Source organism: Globicephala melas, chromosome 19 (assembly GCF_963455315.2).
Source record: "Globicephala melas chromosome 19, mGloMel1.2, whole genome shotgun sequence".
Taxonomy (NCBI): Eukaryota; Metazoa; Chordata; class Mammalia; order Artiodactyla; family Delphinidae; genus Globicephala; species Globicephala melas.
Genome location: NC_083332.1, coordinates 12,281,113 through 12,300,558, shown reverse-complemented (window position 1 = coordinate 12,300,558; position 19,446 = coordinate 12,281,113). Strand labels below are relative to the sequence as shown.

The 19,446-nt window shown below is 55.9% G+C and overlaps 2 protein-coding genes across 9 annotated transcripts in view; both read left to right on the top strand.

The window, feature by feature from the left end:
* Positions 1-7,045, top strand: part of SPTBN4 (spectrin beta, non-erythrocytic 4) — a 72,589-nt gene extending 65,544 nt beyond the window's left edge. For 6 of the 7 annotated variants that reach the window (XM_030874219.2, XM_060289275.1, XM_060289277.1 and 3 more), the window contains 6 exons: positions 493-1,112; positions 2,197-2,266; positions 2,962-3,254; positions 4,419-4,592; positions 4,735-4,777; positions 6,003-7,045. In XM_030874219.2, coding sequence (XP_030730079.2) covers positions 493-1,112; positions 2,197-2,266; positions 2,962-3,254; positions 4,419-4,592; positions 4,735-4,777; positions 6,003-6,161 — 1,359 coding nt within the window. In that variant the 3' untranslated portion in view covers positions 6,162-7,045. The remainder of the gene's footprint in view (positions 1-492; positions 1,113-2,196; positions 2,267-2,961; positions 3,255-4,418; positions 4,593-4,734; positions 4,778-6,002) is intronic. The other variant, XR_009560093.1, reaches the window with a different exon arrangement.
* A 143-nt stretch (positions 7,046-7,188) lies between these two features.
* SHKBP1 (SH3KBP1 binding protein 1) lies at positions 7,189-18,849 on the top strand. Of its 2 annotated transcripts, none has more exons than XM_030874227.2 (18): positions 7,189-7,556; positions 7,776-7,829; positions 7,949-7,994; positions 8,101-8,174; positions 8,477-8,535; positions 8,765-8,845; positions 9,814-9,975; positions 10,056-10,146; positions 10,237-10,427; positions 11,013-11,128; positions 11,949-12,036; positions 12,151-12,267; positions 14,765-14,935; positions 15,992-16,147; positions 16,568-16,664; positions 17,732-17,910; positions 18,202-18,313; positions 18,435-18,849. In XM_030874227.2, the coding sequence occupies exons 1-18, from the start codon at positions 7,471-7,473 to the stop codon at positions 18,664-18,666; spliced, it is 2,112 nt and encodes a 703-aa protein (XP_030730087.1). In that variant the 5' UTR covers positions 7,189-7,470; the 3' UTR covers positions 18,667-18,849. The 2 variants fall into 2 exon arrangements, with proteins under 2 accessions (XP_030730087.1, XP_030730086.1); XM_030874226.2 differs by having other exon boundaries at positions 18,199-18,313.
* Positions 18,850-19,446: the final 597 nt, after the last annotated feature.

Genomic DNA, 19,446 nt, shown 5'->3' with positions numbered 1-19,446 from the left:
GAGAGCCGGGACACACCCTCATTGGGCTCCCAGTCCCGGGGGGGACGGGGGTGGGGGGAGAGGGTTGAAGGGGGTAGGGGACAGACCTGTCACCTGTCACCAATGACAGTCCAGGGCTAGGATGGGGGAAGCACAGGGGGACATGAGAGCCCAGAAACACTTGTCTTGGCCTGGGGGAGTCTGATCTGAGACTTGAAAAATGAGGAGAAGAGACCATTGTAATTAAAAGTCTTAAGGTCTGGAAGGAAGGAGGCAATGGGGGGGGGCAGAAAGGCACCTAGAGAAAGTGATGATTTAGCCAATTCTTAAAAGAACCCTAGGTGTTTGCAGGAGAAGATAGGAATTAAGCTCCTGGCAGAGACAGGCCTGGACAACCTTGCTTTTTCACTAATAACTAATAAACTAGATGGTGAGGCAGACGACCCAGAGCCACCTTCCTAGGCCCCGCCCCCACCCCGCCTTTCCGCCTGAGCCTGGCCCCTCTGTCCCCAGATCGAGAAACTCAAGGCAGAACAGAGCAAGCAGCCACCCACCCCACTACTGGGGCGCAAGTTCTTTGGAGACCCTACGGAACTGGCGGCCAAGGCTGCGCCCCTGCTGCGACCAGGGGGCTATGAGAGGGGCTTGGAGCCCCTGGCCCGCCGGGCCTCGGACACGCTCTCAGCCGAGGTGCGGACCCGGGTGGGGTACGTGCGCCAGGAGCTCAAGCCGGAGCGCCTCCAGCCGCGCATCGACCGGCTGCCGGAGGTCCCGGCGAGGGTGGAGCCCACGGCCCTGCCGGCTGCACCAGAGGACGCCGCGGAGACCCCTGGGGCCCCCGCGGCAGCGGAGCAGGTCCGGCCGCGGCCAGAGCGCCAGGAGTCCGCTGATCGCGCGGAGGAGCTGCCCAGGAGGCGGCGGCAGGAGCGGCAGGAATCGGCCGAGCAATCTGAGGAGGCTGCGCGGAGGCGGCGGCCAGAGCGGCCGGAGTCAACGGAACATGAGGTGGCACACAGCCTTACCCTGGGCCGCTACGAGCAGATGGAGAGGCGGCGCGAGCGGCGGGAGCGGCGGTTGGAGCGGCAGGAGTCCAGCGAACAGGAGATGCCCACCAGAGGAGACCTGGCCAAGGGGTGAGGCCCCATGTGCCCAGGGAGTGGAGGAAGGGGAACACGGAGAGCTCCTGGAGCCGCACAGGCCCAGCGGAGAGGGCTTCCGGGCTCAGAACTGCCTAGGGAGGGAGATACATTTGTGGCACCCATTCTGCAGAGATGTAAACTGAGGCTGGAAGAGGTTGGGAGTCATTCCCACTATCCCACAGTGGCAGTGGCTTCCTCCAGGTGCAGGTTCTCTGCTACTGAGTTTCTGACCCCTGCATCAAATCCCCTGGATGACCCTGGGCAGGGATTTTATCCTCTCTGCATCTCAGTTTCTCCACTGGGCTAATGGTGGAACCATCACCTCCCTGATTGGAGTTAAGACCCTTTATCACAGTCTCTCTCAACCTTATAAACTGGGTGCTGTAATCATATCCATTTTATGGATGGAGCAACTGAGGCTCACAGAGGGCAAGTCACTCAGCTTGGGTGAAGCATGACTGGAACCCAGGCCTTTCAGAATCCTGAGTGTGCTGTGCACATCACTTCAACCAGCTGTGTCCCCAGAAAGAGGCCTTTGGTCAAATACGTTTCAGTGACAGTGACTTCCTGACCCCTTTTAATTTTGTATTTCGTGAACATTGGCTGAGTGCCCACTCTGTGTGTAGTATGTGCTGGGGAGAGCAATGACCCAACCAGCTCCAGCCCTGCTTTCATGGGGCTCACAGTCCAGTGGGGGAAACAGACTTGTCACCAGAGAGTGTGACCCAGAATGATCAGGGCTGGGATGGGGGAAGCCCAGGGAGCTTGAAAGCTTAGGGGGTGGGTGGGAAAAGGCAACAGTATGTTCAAAGGCTTGAAGGCACCAGTTTGCATTTTGGTCTCTGTGTTGCTTAAAACTCAAGAGGGGAGAGAGTTTCCATCTTCCATTTGGCAGACATGTGCTGAGCACCTGTGGTGTGTAAGGCAGCCATCTGAGACAGGCAGCTGCAGAAGTGGACAGGGACCCGGCATCTCAGGCTAAGAGGTTGAGGCTCCTCTGGCCAGCCAGGCTGGTCTCTGGGAGAAGCCATCCCAGTTCCATTGGGTCTTTCTGTGCCCACCCCCCCCCCACCTCCAGGAAGGCCACCCTGGCTGACATTGTGGAGCAGCTGCAGGAGAAGGAGGCAGGCCCAGGGCTCCCTGTTGGGGTAAGTTGAGCCTCGGTGTGGGTGGGGGTATGGGGGCCCCTCTCCTCAGCACCGGAGTCAGAATCCCAAAAACACCAGTGCCTAGCCCTGCCCCGCTATCTGAACCCTGCAGAGGCTCTCAGGGGATGGAGAGGGCTCCCAGATGCCTCCCACAATCTGAAATTTTCTCCCTTCGAAAGATGAGGCCACCGACCTAAGAGACTCCTACCGCCCTACACACACACACACACACACACACACACACACACACACACACACACACACACACACACACACACACACACACACACACACGTAGACTCCAGACTCTTCCCACATCTGTCCTGGACTTTTTCTCTAGCCCAATGGGGGTCTCAAATTTCCTTACGGACAGCCGTACGCACACAGGAGGCCCCAGATTCCTCCTACAAAGATGCTGGGACATCTACCTGCCTGCACCCCCTACCTCCATAGGTCTAACTCCCTTCCCCCTAAGATAGAGAGGGATTCCAAACGTAGGAGTCCTGACAGACCCACTCCCAAGACCGGGGGAGCCCTTAAGAGTTGGGCCTCCAACCCTGAGATCCTCCCATACTCGCCTTCAAGACAGATTGCCCTGCAGACAGATGGGACCCCCAGACCTGTGAGTTCCCCCAGACAGATGGCTCCCACACCCCACTATGGACAGCACCCCTCTTCCCCCTCCCTTCACACAGCCGTCGCTGCCTCAGCCTCGCGAGCTTCCCCCCGGCCGCCTGCCCAACGGGCTTGAGCCGCCCGAGCGGACACCTCGGCCGGACCGGCCGCGGGCGCGGGACCGGCCCAAGCCGCGACGGCGGCCGCGGCCCCGAGAGGGTGGTGAGGGCGGGGGAAGCCGGCGCTCGCGGTCCGCCCCGGCCCAGGGCAGCTCCGCCCCCGCGCCTCCGCCACCGCCCACTCATACAGTGCAGCACGAGGGCTTCCTGCTGCGCAAGCGCGAGCTCGACGCTAACCGCAAGTCGTCCAACCGGTGAGCGTGTGGGCGGGGCTTTGGAAGGCGGGTCCCAAGCTCAGGGTCGAATGAATGAATAAGTGGGTCTGAAGAGGGCGGTGGGGCTAAACTTTAGGGCGCCCAACCCGTGGCGGGGTAGGCGAGGCCTGAAAAGGGGGCCTTAACTTCAAAGAATCAATCAATGAACCGGAGGAGCGAGGCTTAAGGTTAGTGCGTCCAATGGGTGAGTGGGTGGAGCTTAGATGGGGGCGGGGCCTGAAGAAAAAGTTATTACTACCCAATCTCATAGCAACCAACCCAAGAGTTAACTAGAGCTAATAGCAAACGGTGTGGGGTCTCGTCTAGAGGGTTCTCAAGGCTCGCGAGGTGGAGCCTGGAGAGGTCCTTCAACCAGTGAGTGGGGCGGAAATAATTTCAAATTGAGGAAGGGCCTGATAAGGGGCGGATCCCAAACTGAGGGCTGAGGGGTGGGGGGCACCTCATATAGGTTTCCAGATGGGGGCCTAACAGTGATGTGTCTACTCTTGGAGTCCAGCTCCGGATTGTCCAACCCTTTTTTGTCCAACTGAGAGGCAGAATCTGGGGAGAGGTGGAGCCCATAAGGGAAGGGTTGAACAAGCAGAAGGAGTTGGGCAGAACAGATTGAGGTTTTGCCTGTGGAGGTAGTCTTTCCTCCTTGTGCTGAGAGCAAGGTGGGAATAAACAGAGGCACCTGGATGTATTTTGATCGTGGGAGACTTCCTCCTCGGTTGGGGCTTCCGCTGAATGGGGAGACAAGAATTCCTCACTCCAGACAGTAGACCAATAGACTAATAGATCTCCCTTCAGGGAATTCGGGGTTCGGGGTGGGGGTGGTGGAGGAGTGGCGAGGAACATGCCCAAGCAGAGGCCTGTGGAGGAGACAGCTTAAGTGTTGCCTTCAGGAAATTCAGTGTGGGAGGGGATAAGGAAGGCCAACCCCAGCAGGGGCCAGCCTGGACAAAGGCTTGGTACCCAGAGACTTAGACCCTCCTCTCAGCTCAGCAACTGCCATAAGGAAGAGCACTCCAGGTGTGTGGCCCAACTAGGGCAAAGGTCCCCGGGGAGGAAGGCTCAAGCATATTCAGCCCACGAAGGGTATTAATGAAGAGTACTCAGGCAGAGTGCTGCGACTCTGCCTTGAGCCCCATGTCGTCACCCCAGGTCGTGGGTGAGCCTGTACTGCGTGCTCAGCAAGGGGGAGCTGGGCTTCTACAAGGACGCCAAGGGCCCAGCATCGGGGGGCACGCATGGCGGGGAGCCACTGCTCAGCCTGCACAAGGCCACCAGCGAGGTGGCTAGTGACTACAAGAAAAAGAAGCACGTCTTCAAGCTCCAGTGAGCCCCCTCAATGGGCAAGAGGGAGGGTCCAAGACCCACCTTCCCCCTCCCAGCAATACCCTGCTTCCCTGGACGGTTGGTGGATGGGTGGGCTGGGCCTCTGCCTCAGAGCCCCTAGATCCTGTGTCCTCTCCCACAGAACCCAGGACGGCAGTGAGTTTTTGCTCCAGGCTAAAGATGAGGTGAGATCTGTTCCTTTCTCTCCCCTATTCGACCTCAGGAACCATCTGGCTGGCTGACTCCTGGCCCAGAGTGATGGGGCTGTGAAGAGGAGAAGCACAAGCCAGAGTTACCAGGGCTGAACTGGGAAAGCCCATGGGCAATGAGAAACCAGAAGTTTCTAATCTAGCTGGGGGGAGGTGGAAGATCAGGGGCTGGCCTGGAGGCCCCAGGACAACGTCCAACCTCCTTGCCTTGGCCTCTGAGATGAAACTGGAAAGTTGGGAGGGAGTTAGCTTAAAAAAAAAAAAAAAAAGATGAACTACAAGTGCAAAGAACCAGAAGTACAGAATCGCAAAGGGTTAACTGTGCTGGAGGAGAGAGTTCAAGGAGGAAAGTTCTCAGAAAGGTTCCCAGAGGCTGGATCTCTAACGACACCGTGGGTCATTCGGAGGCTGGAGTTTATTCTAAGGGCACTAGGGAGCCATGGCAGAGTTTTGAGCAAGGGAGGGTTACAGTGATGCATAAGAAAGATCCATTTGGTTACCATGTGCAGGGTAGATTGGAGAGGGTGAGAGTGGAGGTGTGGAGCACAGGAGGTGGCCAGGGCAGGAACCCAAGTGGGAGACCACAAGGCTGGATTAGGGCAGGCCTGTGGGGAGGGGAGGAGGAGGTGGGTGAGAGACAAGAATGTGAGTGGACCTTGGGACTGGGGCTAAGGGGAGAGGTCAGGGGAGGAGGAGCAGGCATGGAGGTGGTTTGAAGAGATGCTGAAAATAGTAACACTTGTTACCTCATTCATCATCACAAGAGGCTATGAAGTAGGCCTTTCTTCCCTCCATGCCTCTTTTACTTATCTTTAAAATGGAGATAAAAAAGAGTTTTCCATCATAGGATTATTGTGAGAATTAAATAAGTTGATACAGGTAGAGCACTTACAGGGCCTGTAAAATTACAGTGCTTTGTGTCTGCTGATATTATTGCTTCCTGCTGTTTATCTCTATAGTGGGAGTTAGATATAATCCAAATGCATAGGATGAAGTGAATTAATCCACAAAAGTGCTTAGAACAGAGCTAGGCACAAAATAAGTGCTATGTAACTATTTACATCATCATCATCATTACTGTTATTGTTATTATTATCCATTTAATAGATGAGGAAACTTAGGTTCAGAGTGGGCAGTCTGATTCTAGATTCATCAGTCTCCTCTCTTCCGAATATAGACTGTGTCCTGTTTCTCTCTCCAGGAGGAGATGAACGGCTGGCTGGAGGCTGTGGCCGCCTCGGTGGGGGAACACGCCGAGGTCGCCCGCTGGGGCCAGACACAACCCACCACGTCGTCCACAGACGAGGGCAATCCCAAGCGGGAGGCGGGGGAGCGCAGGGCCAGCGGGCGCCGGAAGTGACTTCCCACCCGCAGGGCCTGACTCACCTCCCCGCCCCTGCTCCCCGCACTGTGGGCACAAAGACACTTTCTCTTCCGCAGGGGCTGGAGGCCCTAGTCCCACCAACACTGCGGACGCGCCCTGACCGGCACCGGAAAGGAGGGGACTTCTCCTGCACCCCAAGAAGTGGTGGGGGGATTGCTGCCCCTATAGCCATATCTCGGCCCCTTCCCGCTCGCCACCTCCACCCCAGGTGCTGGGGCTCCATTATTTTTATGCAATAACTGAGCTTGTTGGGGGGGCGGGTAAGGGGCCAGTTGAACCAAGCTCCCTGCCCGAATGCCCAGATCCAGCCCCAAGAAGCTGGGGTGGTAGGGGCGATAATTCCCGCCCTAGGGATGGGCATGGGGGCGCTGGTGAGGTCCCCTGGACCATCCAGGGTGCTAGGGGGTGGGGAGGGGACGCCCCCCTCCCCGCCTTTACCTCACTTCCAATGCTGCCTTGATCTCTGTCTGGGAAGGGGGAGTGAAGGGGCCCTAGCCCCCGAACTCCGCCGTCTCAGAGCCATGCGGTTAATTCCTGACTTAGTTTATTTTTGCAAAACGTCGACCTCCTCCTCCCCCCGCCCCGCATCCGCGAAGGCTTTTAATGGGAGGGGCGTCAGAGCTCAAAACTGTCTTCCTCTCTCCTCCCCCCTCCAGCTGTAAATGCCACTTCGGGAGGGGAGGGGCGAGGGGAAGCCCTCCCCCTGCATGCTTCTGGCTGGAGCACTTCCCTGGGGAGTGGGGGAACCGGGTTGTGGGCAGCCCCCATGGCCACCTGGAGAAGCCGCTGGGACCCAGGGGTGTGGGGGAGTGTGGCAGGCGCGCACTCTGTGTACCTATAATAAATCCTTTGGCTTTGACGGTCTGTGCTGGTTTTTTCGCGTTTCATGGGCTGCGCCCAGGAGGACTGGGTGGGGCGAGGGGAAGAAACTGTTTTGCGGAGAACATTTAGATGTCCCTCTTGGTGTGGACTAATTTCGAGGTCTAAACACGTGTCCCCGACGAATCACCTAGATGCCATTCCTAAATCGGGAACCCCAGAGGGATGGAGGAACGTTTTGCTATCCGTGGTAACTAAACTTCCCCAAAGGAGCCGTTCGGTCCGTCCCGTCCAGGACAGGAAAGGCGGGACCCTTTAAGGAGGCGGAGAAATTAACTGCGACGGGTGAGCGCTTTACCCAATCGCCGGTGGCTCCGGGAGTCTCCTGCCCAATGAGCACCCGGTGGGGGCGGGGCGGGATCCACACCCGGAAGCGGGTGCAGGCCGGCCGGCTAACCCGGGGGCCATGGCAGCCGCGGCCCCTGCAGCAGACGGGGTCCCAGGTCGGGGACCTCCCGGGGAGGTGATTCATCTGAACGTGGGAGGCAAAAGGTGAGTGTAGGAGTTTCCTGAGGCGCTACTCTCAGGAACGGGGAACGGGGTGGGAGTATCCGCCTCTACCGGGGGAATTCCTGTCCATCAGGGATTGCTCCGCCCCCTGCTGGAGGTGGGGAGCCTGGATGGGTGCTGGGGGAAGGAAGGGAACTCACCGGGTTGAGATTGGGGGCCCCATTCCTCATCATCTCGCGTCCGCTCACGGTCCCCGCACAGATTCAGTACCTCTCGCCAGACTCTCACCTGGATCCCAGACTCCTTCTTCTCCAGGTGATTGGGAGAGCGAGTTTGGGGTGGGGGGGCGGAAGGAGAGGGTATGGGGAGACCTAATCTCCCCCTCACACACACACCCCGGCCTGTGACACCTGCTCTGCGTCCCCTCCCTGCAGTCTTCTGAGCGGACGCATCTCAACACTGAAAGATGAGACCGGAGCCGTGAGTAGAGCAAGAGCTGATATGGGGCGGCCGGTAGGAGGAGGGACAGGATCCGCACTCAGCCCGGCTCTTTGCCCTATCTATCCTCTGCCTCCCTTCCCCGCAGATCTTCATCGACAGGGACCCCACCGTCTTCGCCCCTATCCTCAACTTCCTGCGCACCAAAGAGTTGGACCCCAGGTTGGCATGGAAGATAAAGGGGAGTCCCCCACCGTCTTCACCGCCCCCCCCCGGGAAGTCTCTTCTTCCCCTCAGAATGTTCACTTAAGCTCCTTGATCATATTTAAATTATGCGTCCTTAGAATTCTCCCCCACAAAACACACACACACACATACACACACATTTTCACCTTAGAATCTTGATCCAATCAAAATTTTCTACCTCTTGAGATTCTCTGTGCAGTTTTGAAAACTTCGTCCTCAGCATTCTCTGTCCACTCCCACTCCCCAGACCCTGACCCCTAGTCAATTCTACTACCCAGGGGTATCCACGGTTCCAGCCTCCTCCACGAAGCCCAGTTCTATGGACTCACTCCTCTGGGTAAGTGGGGCCCCCTTTAGCATCCTCATCCCATAGAAAACCAGCTCACTAGTGATGCTCCCCCTTTCGCCTCTCTCCTGAAAGAAGGTTGGGTTAGAGCTGAGAGCCCTGGGTTTGGTCCTGGGTCTCAGGAGGGTGGTGATATTCTGTGGAGAAAGAGATGGCGGAGGGGGAAAGGGATCTGCCTCAGTGTTCTCCAAGTCCCAGCCTTTGAGTCCTTCCGTCTTAGTTCGTCGTCTGCAGCTTCGGGAAGAGTTGGATCGATCTTCTTGCGGAAACGTCCTCTTCAATGGTTACCTGCCTCCACCAGGTGGGAACTACTAAAGGAATGGAGGGGGGCTAAAGACTACATTTCCCATAAGGCTGCAGCTCTTGGGTGCCTGAGCTGTGGGCCCTGAGACACTATGGGAGTTGTAGTTCTATATCAAATGCTTGGACTGATGCTTGGAAAGGAAGTAAGAAACAGCATTTCCAATGAGGCAATGGGCCAAGCTAGTCCCCCTGAGGCTCAGAAGCTTACCCTAGAGCCCAATGGGAGTTGTAGTCCAGGTTTGATTTCCTTGTAGGGAGGCTTAGGGAGAACTGGTGTCCCTTGCATGGAGGGGAGAAATATAGAAGGAGAGTTATTGACTATAATCTCCATGGAGCAGCCAGCCCACTGGCCATGGAAAATATGCACCCGTGGTTATTGGGAACTGTAATCTACTAGGCTTTGCTGATAGGTAGAAGGAACAGAGTGGGGAAATTCAGTTTATGGCTTTATTTCCCTAACCTCAGTCAAGATCTACTGCCTTCATGAAGTTTGTCAAATATGAAGACGTATTGTTCTCTTAACTTAGTTTGACCCTGTTTTTTTTTAAATTGTTTTAAACAGAAGCTTTTTGTCACTACCTTCATGCCATAAATAAGTAGACGTGAAATAAACCCCAAACATAACAGTGTAATTAAACTCTGGGTAGATGCTGTTGTCTGCCAATGAGACAGGCTTCCATTTCTTAAAAGGAAAGATTGCCAAATATTGAAGAGGTATTAATATCGTGGCAGCCCCAAACTGATTCTTTCTTTGTGATGGGCTCAAAGGAACTGAAAAGGGAGCAGCTCGCTGTGTGATTCAGTCTCATTTAACGCCATGTCCCTGCACCACCGAAAATCTTTTCTCTAGGAGACGATGCTACCCACGTGGCAAAATCAGCATCTGGCACACTTTAAGTGCTTGCTATGTGACAATTATTACAATTATTACAATGATTGTCACTCTGCCCCTTCTCCCTGCCACAGTGTTCCCGGTGAAGCGGCGGAACAGGCATAGCCTGGTGGGGCCCCAGCAAGGAGGGGGACGCCCAGCCCCTGTTCGACGGAGCAACACGATGCCCCCCAACCTGGGCAATGCAGGGCTGCTGGGCCGAATGCTAGATGAGAAAGCCCCTCCCTCCCCATCAGGTACATTTCTGTCTCTTGGGAGACTGGGGCAGCCAGTGGGCCCCTGTGACCCTGCCCTGATCCCTGCCTTTCCCCACAAGGGCTACCAGAGGAGCCGGGAATGGTGCGCCTGGTGTGTGGACACCACAACTGGATCGCCGTGGCCTATACCCAGTTTCTTGTCTGCTATAGGTGCTCAGGGAGGGTGGTGGGAGGACACCTTAAGCCCTGTTGATGGGGAGGGCTCAGGGTGAGGGTTCACGACGTCCCTCAATCTTCCAGGCTGAAGGAAGCCTCTGGCTGGCAGCTGGTGTTTTCCAGTCCCCGCCTGGACTGGCCCATAGAGCGACTGGCACTCACAGCCCGGGTGCTCAGTGGGGCCCTGGGTGAGCATGACAAGATGGTGGCAGCAGCCACGGGCAGCGAGATTCTGCTGTGGGCTCTGCAGGCAGAAGGCGGCGGCTCTGAGATAGGTATGGCACCAGGCTTTTTCCAGAACCCTTTTGCCCTTTAGAATTCTACTCCAACTTGTGGCCTGTTAAAACAGCCCACGGGCCACAATTCTCTTTGCGTTATTAGGCTGCTCCAGCCCTTTAGAATTCCGTATCCTGTTAGCATTCGTTGGTCTGGTAGAAAAATCCACCCACATACAATTCTCTCCTCCGTCAGAATTCACTGCCCTGTTAGATCTCTTTGCTTGGGTAGAATTCTCCATGCCAGTGCAATCCCAGACCTGTTAGAATCTGTTCCCGTTAGAAATCTGACTCCTTAGACTAGTTCGCTAACAAATCTTAATCCTCGTGAGAATCCTCTGCCGCCCATAGAGTTTTTTGCCTTTGTTGAAAATCTTAGCTGTGTTAGAATTCCACACCCTGTTAGAGTCCCACGCCGCAGCAGGAATCTGGCCCGTTGTAATCCTCTGTAATTCCTGCTGGAATCCTCTAGCCTGTAAAGATTCTCTGACCAAGTTGAATCCTCTGGCCCTTGGAGTTCTTCCTGCCACCCCTCTTCTCCCCCGTGAAAGGGGGTCCTGGCTCAGCCTTCCTCACCCTGTGCAGGAGTCTTCCATCTGGGCGTGCCTGTGGAGGCCTTATTCTTCGTCGGGAACCAGCTCATCGCCACAAGCCACACAGGGCGCATCGGGGTGTGGAATGCCGTCACCAAGCACTGGCAGGTCAGGGCACTGGCCAGCCTGGCTGCCTCTTTCTCGGGTGCCCAGACCAGTCAGACCCAGGGAGGGGTTCCTTTCTGCCCCACCCGACCTGGAGAGAACCAGGGGACCCAGCAGTGGGCCAGATCCAGTGGTGGGGTAGGATGGGGTATGATAAAGGCCAAAGGAGGATCCAGGAGGCCTTCGTGGCTGACGTGAAGGATGGTGGGTTTGGAAAGGAAGAGAGGGTTCTCCAGACACTGGGTGGGAGACCGGGTGAGGGGAGATGGTAGAGGAGGCGGAAACCCAGAGACAGACGTGCAAACGTCCGTCATTCTCTCTGCACTCGCCCCAAGCTCTGTCCAACATGTAAAACAGAAAATACACCCACAGCGTTGTTTTCTAAAGTGTGAGCGTTCGGCTGAGAGAGACAGACAAACAGAGAAAGGACAGAGAAAGAAACAGAGATGGAGAGAAACAGACAAATAGAAACAGGAGGTCAGAGGTGCCAGAGAGACAGAAAGAGGGTGGATGGAGAGAAACCAGGACTAAATGACTGTAGTAGATGAAGGGACACAGAGAGAAAGAGGGAGATGAATAAAGAAATGTCAGAAATACAGAGTCAAGGAGAGGCCACGAGACAGCAGCGCCAACCAAGAGCCATTCAGAGACAGACGCCGATGATGCAGGCCTGGAGCAGGCAAGGCTGGGGAGGAGTGGGCCTAGAAACTGGAGGGAGGGTGCTGGAGCAGGGAGGCATGGGCATGCGGGGGGGGGGGTACTGCAGAGGCAAAGGCAGGAAGGGACGGCACCATGGCCACAGCCCACCCCGCCCCACCCCCAGGTCCAGGAGGTGCAGCCCATCACCAGTTACGATGCTGCAGGCTCCTTCCTCCTCCTGGGCTGCAACAATGGCTCCATCTACTACGTGGGTGAGCAGCAGCTGGCACCCCAGCTGCCTGAGAACCTCCCCTGAGAGGTGGGAGAGGAGGGGAAAGGCTGGGGTACCTTGAGCAAACCCACTCTATCCTCCCTGTTCACCCCAGATGTGCAGAAATTCCCCCTGCGCATGAAGGACAATGACCTCCTTGTCAGCGAGCTCTACCGGGACCCGGCGGAGGATGGAGTCACAGCCCTGAGTGTCTACCTCACTCCAAAGACCAGTAAGCTATAGCTCAGCTCCCTGCCCTGCCGTCAGCAGCCAGCCCCGGCCGCAGCCCGGAGCTGTCTCCCCATCACTTGTGTAGCATGACCCAGTGAGATTTATGGAGAAGCAGACAGATTCAACTCATACAGTCATTCAACAGTTACTGAGCACCACTTACATATAGGCACTGTTCTAGGTGCTCCGCCATGGCGGGCCTCTTCACCAGGGGCAAAATTGACCTCTAGTTGTTGATCTTGGTGTTTCTTTCCCATATCTGTGATTAGGGCGTGCTGCTTGCACGCTCCTGAAACAAAGAGGATGCATGTCTTGGGAATTCCCAGGCGGCCCAGTGGTTAGGACTCCAGGTTCTCACTACCAAGGGCCCAGGTTCGATTCCTAGTCGGAAACTAAAATCCCATAAGCTGTGTAGCGTGGCCAAACGCACACACACACACACCAAAACAGCAACAACAACAACAAACAAACAAAAACCCAAAACAAACAAAATCAAAAAAACATAAACAGTCAACCAAAAAGAGGATGCATGTGTTACAGTGGATGAAGCTGAGTTCTCTCCCTTGAGACAGTCTTTGTGTTTTGTTTTCTTGATGGTAAATGCAGAGAAATAGTTTTTTTGTTTGTTTTTTCTGAGATATAATTCCCATACCAGAAAATTCACAACTGAGTAATTTTAGTAGATTCACAAAGTGGTACCACCGTCACCACTGTCTAATTCCAGAACGTTTTTATCAGCCCCCAAAACAACCCACGCTCGTTAGCAGTCACACCCCAGTCCTCCCTCCTGGCAGCGCCTGGACACCCCGATCCACTTTCTGTCTCTCTGGATTTGCCTGTTCTAGACATTTAATGTAAATGGAATCATGCAGTGTGTGGCTTTTTGTGTCTGACTTTTTTCACTTTGGTTAACGATTAATTTCTTTTAATGGTTAGTGCTTTTTTGGAGCTTAAGATCTCTTACCCTACCCCCAGGTTGTGAAGATTTTTCCCTATGTTTTCTTCTAGAAGCTTTGCAGTTTTAGCTTTTACACGTAGGTTTCTGTTCCATTTCAAATTAACTTTTAGGTATGGCGTGAGGTAGGGGTCACAGTGCATTTTTTTCTAGCAGGCGTAAACTAATAATAAACTTAACTTCACAGCATGTCATCACATAAGGCCCCTTTCTTTTTTTAAACTGTATTTATTTATTTATTTGGCCACACTGTGTGGCTTGTGGGATCTTAGTTCCCTGACCAGGGATTGAGCCCAGGCCCTTGGCCGTGAGAGCGCGGAGCCCCAACCACTGGACTGCCAGGGGATTCCTAAGGCCCCTTTCTTATGTCATTGATTTACTCCTTTCCTCCCCATCCCCCTCCTCACCACGTGCCACTGTTCTGTCACGTTTAGCATTTATATTTTCATTTGTTTGTGTCCTTACAAAATGGATATTATGGGCATGTTTTTGAATTTGCATAAATGGTATGGGGTATATAACTCAGTTTATATATCTTACTTTTGTGCATCCTGCCCTAGGTTAAATATCCATCCATGTTGCTATTCATAACCTGAATCCACTGCTTCTAACTCCTGCATAAAATATTAAAACCACATTTTACCCACATTCCCTAAGATGGTCCATTAAGTTTGTGACGTTACAACATACCTTTCCCCTGTGGAAATTTGGCAAGGTTGGGGAGTTCCTCAGGCACGCTGTGTCGAGTTTCATTTTCTTGCCTTGCTGTCTGTCTGGTTTTGTTTGTTTGCTTGACCCCACCCCACCATGTGGCTTGCAGGATCTTAGTTCCCTGAAGAGACTGAACCCGGGCCTGTTTGTTTATATGTCCCTTTCTATGTTTCTCTGTCTTTCTCTCGAATTCCATCTCTCTCTCTGTCAGTCTCTGTCTCTGTATCCCTCCCTGTGATTTGTTTCTTGGTTCCCTGTTTCTCTATTTTTCTATCTTTCTTCCCCCTCTTCTCAGCTTTGTCTCTCTCTGTCTTCTTTTTTTTTTTTTTTTTTTTTTTTGCGGTACACGGGCCTCTCACTGTTGTGGCCTCTCCCGTTGCGGAGCACAGGCTCAACAGCCATGGCTCATGGGCCCAGCTGCTCCTCAGCATGTGGGATCTTCCCGGACCGGGGCACGAACCCGTGTCCCCTGCATTGGCAGGCGGACTCTCAACCACTGCACCACCAGGGAAGCCCTCTCTCTGTCTTTTTTAAAATTTTAATTTATTTTTTATATAGCACGTTCTTATTAGTTATCTATTTTACACATATTAGTGTACATATGTCAGTCTGTCTCCCTCTCTGTCTTAATTTCTGTCTCTGGTTTCTCTGCCCCGTCCCTCTGTCTCCCATTCCTCCGTTTCCCACGTCTCGCCACCTTGTTCTCTCCATCTCTCCCTCTCCCTTTACTTTCTGACTCTGCATCTGTTCTTTGTCTGTTGCCTCTTCTCTCTGCCTTGGTTTCTGTCTCTCTGTGACCCTGTCCCTCTCTTCCTCCTCGGCCTCTCCCCAGGTGACAGTGGGAACTGGATTGAGATCGCCTACGGCACGAGCTCAGGGGGTGTGCGTGTCATCGTGCAGCATCCCGAGACCGTGGGCTCGGGGCCTCAGCTCTTTCAGACCTTCACCGTGCACCGCAGCCCCGTCACCAAGATCATGCTGTCAGAGAAGCACCTCATCTCAGGTGAGCCTTGGCCGGCTGCCCCACAAGCCCATCTCCCTGCAGGAGGGATGGCTTAGCTGTGAGCACGAAGCCAGGTGGATGAGGGTTTATACTGGGGAGAGACAGTGTGTGGGGAGTGGCCTCTGGAGAATTCCGTGAAGGGGACCAGTCTGGGGGAGAGTGGATTTGCCAGGGAGAGGAGAAAATTAATCAATTTAGCAATTGCCAGGCACGGGGGAAACAGTGATAAGACAGGCCAAGTCCCTACCCTCGTGGAGCTGACGCTTTAGCGGGGGCAGCAGACAATAAATCAATAAAAATATAAATCACTATCTGGCAATGGGGATGGGGGCCATGAATAAAAACAAAGCTATGTGAGAGGCCAAGAGAGTGCCAGGATCACTGGAGAGTGCATGGTTTGGGAAGTTCTTCCTGAGGAAGGAGCTCTGAACAGAAATGAACAGTGCAGGTCAGTGGGGACAAGCATTCCAGGCAGAGGGAACAGGCATTGCAAAGGCTCTGAGGTGGGAGGATGTTTGGTGTGTCTAAGGAAGAGCAGGGGCCCACTGGGCCCAGAGTGGAGTGGGTGAGGAAGAGGGTGGAGGGTGATGGGGTAAGTCAGTGGGACCTTGTAACCCATGGAGAAGACTTTGTCCTTAACCCTGAATGAGATGGCGCCGTGGGAGGTCTCACAGCAGAGGAGGGCTGTGACCTGACACAGGTGTTCACAGGGTCCCTCTGACTGCATGTGTGGACAGGATGGGAGCAGGAAGGCCAAGGAGGAGGCTGCTGCAGTGGTCCAGGCAGGAGATGAGATGGACAGGACCAGGGCAGGGGTGAGGTGGGAGCAGTGGACAGGGAAAAGTGAGATCAGGCCCTGGAATGATTTGGAGGCAGAGCCACCGGGATTGTTAACTCTTTGGAGTTCTGGGGAAGAGAGAATTCTCTGAAAGGGAAGCATTCAGAGGGGCCTGAATCCTGACACCTTTGAAAGGAGGTCATCCCGGGGCTCAGGAAGGTCGGGCAGTGGTGATGCCACGGCCGGGCCTGACCTGCTGCTGCCCCCTGGCTCCTCAGTCTGTGCCGACAACAACCACGTGCGGACGTGGTCTGTGACTCGCTTCCGTGGCATGATTTCCACCCAGCCTGGCTCCACCCCGCTCGCTTCATTCAAGATCCTGGCGCTGGAATCGGCCGACGGGCATGGCGGCTGCAGTGCTGGCAATGACATTGGTGCCTCCTGGCCCCGGGTCCCCCACCGCACGGACCTTGCCTGACCTCCATTGGCCTCCACTGATCCCTTTCCTGACCCCTGTAGACCTCTCTTGACCCACCCAGCTACTGGGGTTGACCGCCACCCATCACCACCTGACCCCTATTGACCGCCACTTACTCCCAGCTATCCCAGTTGAATTCTGTTACCCCCATTGATTCCTGCTGACCCAGGATCCGCCCCCTGCCCCTGATGTGCCTGAACTGCACTGACTGTTGCTGACACCCAACCCTGTCTGACCTCGCCCAACCTTAGCCACCTGGGGATGGGGACCTGGTCCTGGGGGGGAGGTTCAGCAGTGGGGAAGGAGGCAGAGTCTTGGGATCTGGAGGTCACAGGGACCCCAGCTGGCCCTGACTGCCCCCCTCTCCCTGGCCCAGGCCCCTACGGCGAGCGGGACGACCAGCAAGTGTTCATTCAGAAGGTGGTACCGAATGCCAGCCAGCTCTTCGTGCGTCTTTCCTCCACTGGTCAGCGGTGAGGACCATCCCGTCAGACGGAGGGGGGGCGGTCAGAGGAGAAGGCAAGATGCCAGGGAGGTCAGAAGGGCATCCCAGCCAAGGGACACCGCAGGAGCAGAGGCTGGGAAGGAGCACAAGCCTGGTCCTAGATTTGGAGTTTGGGGTATCAAAGGTGTGACATGTGTGGATGGGAGTGAAGCTGGAACAATCCCAGGTGCCCCTGCTGGACCGCAAGCAGAGATCGCCCAGTGTAGTCAGGGCCGGGCTGGGGGCTGGGGGTGTGTGCACAGGCTGGGGGGTGAGGGCCAGGATGGGGGAGGGACGGGAAGCTGTGGGAGCCCAGAGGCGGTGCTTGCTCCAGCCTGGGAAGGGGGCCTGTTGGAGAGGAGTCTCTGAGCAGAGACCTTGAGGATAAATAGGAATGAGCAGAAGAAAGGAGGGAGGGGAAAGTCTGTGCCTGGCTGACGGGGCAGCATGTGCAAAGCCTGGAACGGCCAGAGAGGATAACCAGGGACATGCATGGTCTCTGGGGGCTGGAGCACCAAGAGGTGAGAAATGGGGCTGCAGAGGGGCGCAGCCTTGCCAATCGTACGGAAGAGCTGAGACTGTCCTGAGTGTCCTGGGGAGCCATGGCCGCTCTGAGGGGGATGGACTGGAGGTTGGAGAGCAGGCTGGGACAGATGCCTGGCCGGAGAGAGCAGGGCTTGATCAGGGCCAGATGGGGAGGGGAGGAGGGGGCCGGCCATGGGGAATGCTGGGAAGTGAGGGAGGCACCCAGGATGAGTCTTGGGCCCTCCCTGAGACAGGAACAGGGAGGGCAACATGTGTGGGGAAGAATCCCATTTGAGCCCCAGGGTGAGTGTGTGGGGCTGGGGACATCCAGGAGGCTCCTGGTCCCCACAGGGCTGGAACCCAAGACAGTAGATTTGGGAGGGATGGAGCGGGTTGGGTGCTCATCTGAGAAGCAGGAACTGAAACCACAAGGGCGGTGGGGACTGAGGCCTGGGAGGGGTATAAAGATGAGAAGAGGGACCAGGCCAGGCCCTGGTGTGGCCAAGGTGACCCCTGCCCCTCCCCTCTCAGGGTGTGCTCCGTGCGCTCCGTGGACGGCTCGCCCACCACCGCCTTCACAGTGCTCGAGTGTGAGGGCTCCCGGAGGCTGGGCTCCCGGCCCCGGCGCTATCTGCTCACTGGCCAGGCCAACGGCAGCTTGGCCATGTGGGACCTGACCACCGCCATGGTCGGCCTCGGCCAGGCGCCTGGTACGCCCCGCTCCAGTCCCGTCCCAAGCCCCACAGACTCACCCTGCACCCTCTCCACAACCTCCTTCGCCATGAGCTCCCTCCCCAAGCCCTTGCCCTCTGGCCCCTTTCCCTGGCCCCCAACCCCTCCTCGCCCTTGCTTTTTAACCTCTCTTTCTTAGCTTCTGACCCCTGTCCATCGACCTCTGCATCTTTCCTCCTATCCCGACCTCAGTCCTTGCACATGACCTTTGTCTCTTGGCCTGTGCCCTTGTCTTGCCCCTGACCCTGCTTCCTTGCCGCCCCCAGCAGGGGGCCTGACAGAGGAAGAGCTGCTGGAACAGCTGGAGCAGTGCGAACTAGCACCGCTGGCTTCCTTCAGGGGTGCTCCCCCCAGCCCCTCGCCCCGGACCTCTCTCACCAGGTAGGCATGACTCCACTTCCCCTTCTGAGCAATGAGGCGGAGGGCAGAACACGGTGGCCTGGGGGCAGGGGGGACCCAGCTCCACCCTGATGACCTGCACTGACCCTCATCACCCCCTCAGTCTCCACTCAGCCTTCAGCAGCGCCTCCCTGTCCAGCCGCCGTGGGAGCCCGAGCCCCCCACAGGCTGAGGCCCGGCGCCGCTGGGGAGGCAGCTTCGTGGAACGCTGCCAGGAACTGGTGCGGAGCGGGCCGGAGCCCCGGCGGCCACCGACACCGGCCCCCCGGCCCTCCGCGGGTCTCGGGGCTCCCCTTGCACCCCCCAAGATGAAGCTCACTGAAACTTCCTTCTGAACATGGCTGCCATGGTGCCTTGAGATACCCAGGCCCTGGGGGACTCAGGTGCCTGCCCCGCTTCCTGTCACAGTCCTGGGTTCAGGGCCAGGGCCTCCTTGGAGTGGTTAGTGTTACTAGGCCCCCATCATCTCCCTTTTCTGGAGCCAAAGTCACCCTTCCCTAATAAAGTTCTCACTGCCAGCACCTTGGTCACGTTCTGAGAGGGTTTGGGCACCCCTAGGGAAAGGGTAAGAGAGCCGTGGCGCCCAACCAGGTCCCTGGCTGTAGATTCAGGAACATCTGTCTCTCCTGGTTTAAGTAAAGAAGGGGAATTGGTTTACACTCTGGCTTCAGGCATGGCTGGATCCAGGGCTCAAACACTCATCCAGAATATCTTTCCATCTTTTGGCTTTGCTCTCCTCTGGGGTCATTCTCAGTCAGGTTTTCCCCCCTCTGTGCCAGGATAACTCCAGGTAGCTCCTTAGCAACATTTTTCTCTCTAGCAGCAGCAAAATCACAGGACTGATTCTCATTGACTTAAACTGAATCAGATGGCCATTCCTGAACTAATCACGTGCCCTCACGAGCCAGGCAGTGAGGTCAGCCCCGTGTTGACAGAGTGGAGGAAGAGTTCCTGAAAGGTGATTCAGGGTACTGTTACCACAAACAGGGATGAATAGGTACAGGTTGACAGAAACACAGATGTCGGCTAGGTGACATTTGTACCCCAAACCTCACCACTGCAAACACTTTGCCCATATCCCTGGCTGCCCAGTCTTTCACCCCTCTCTTGCCCAC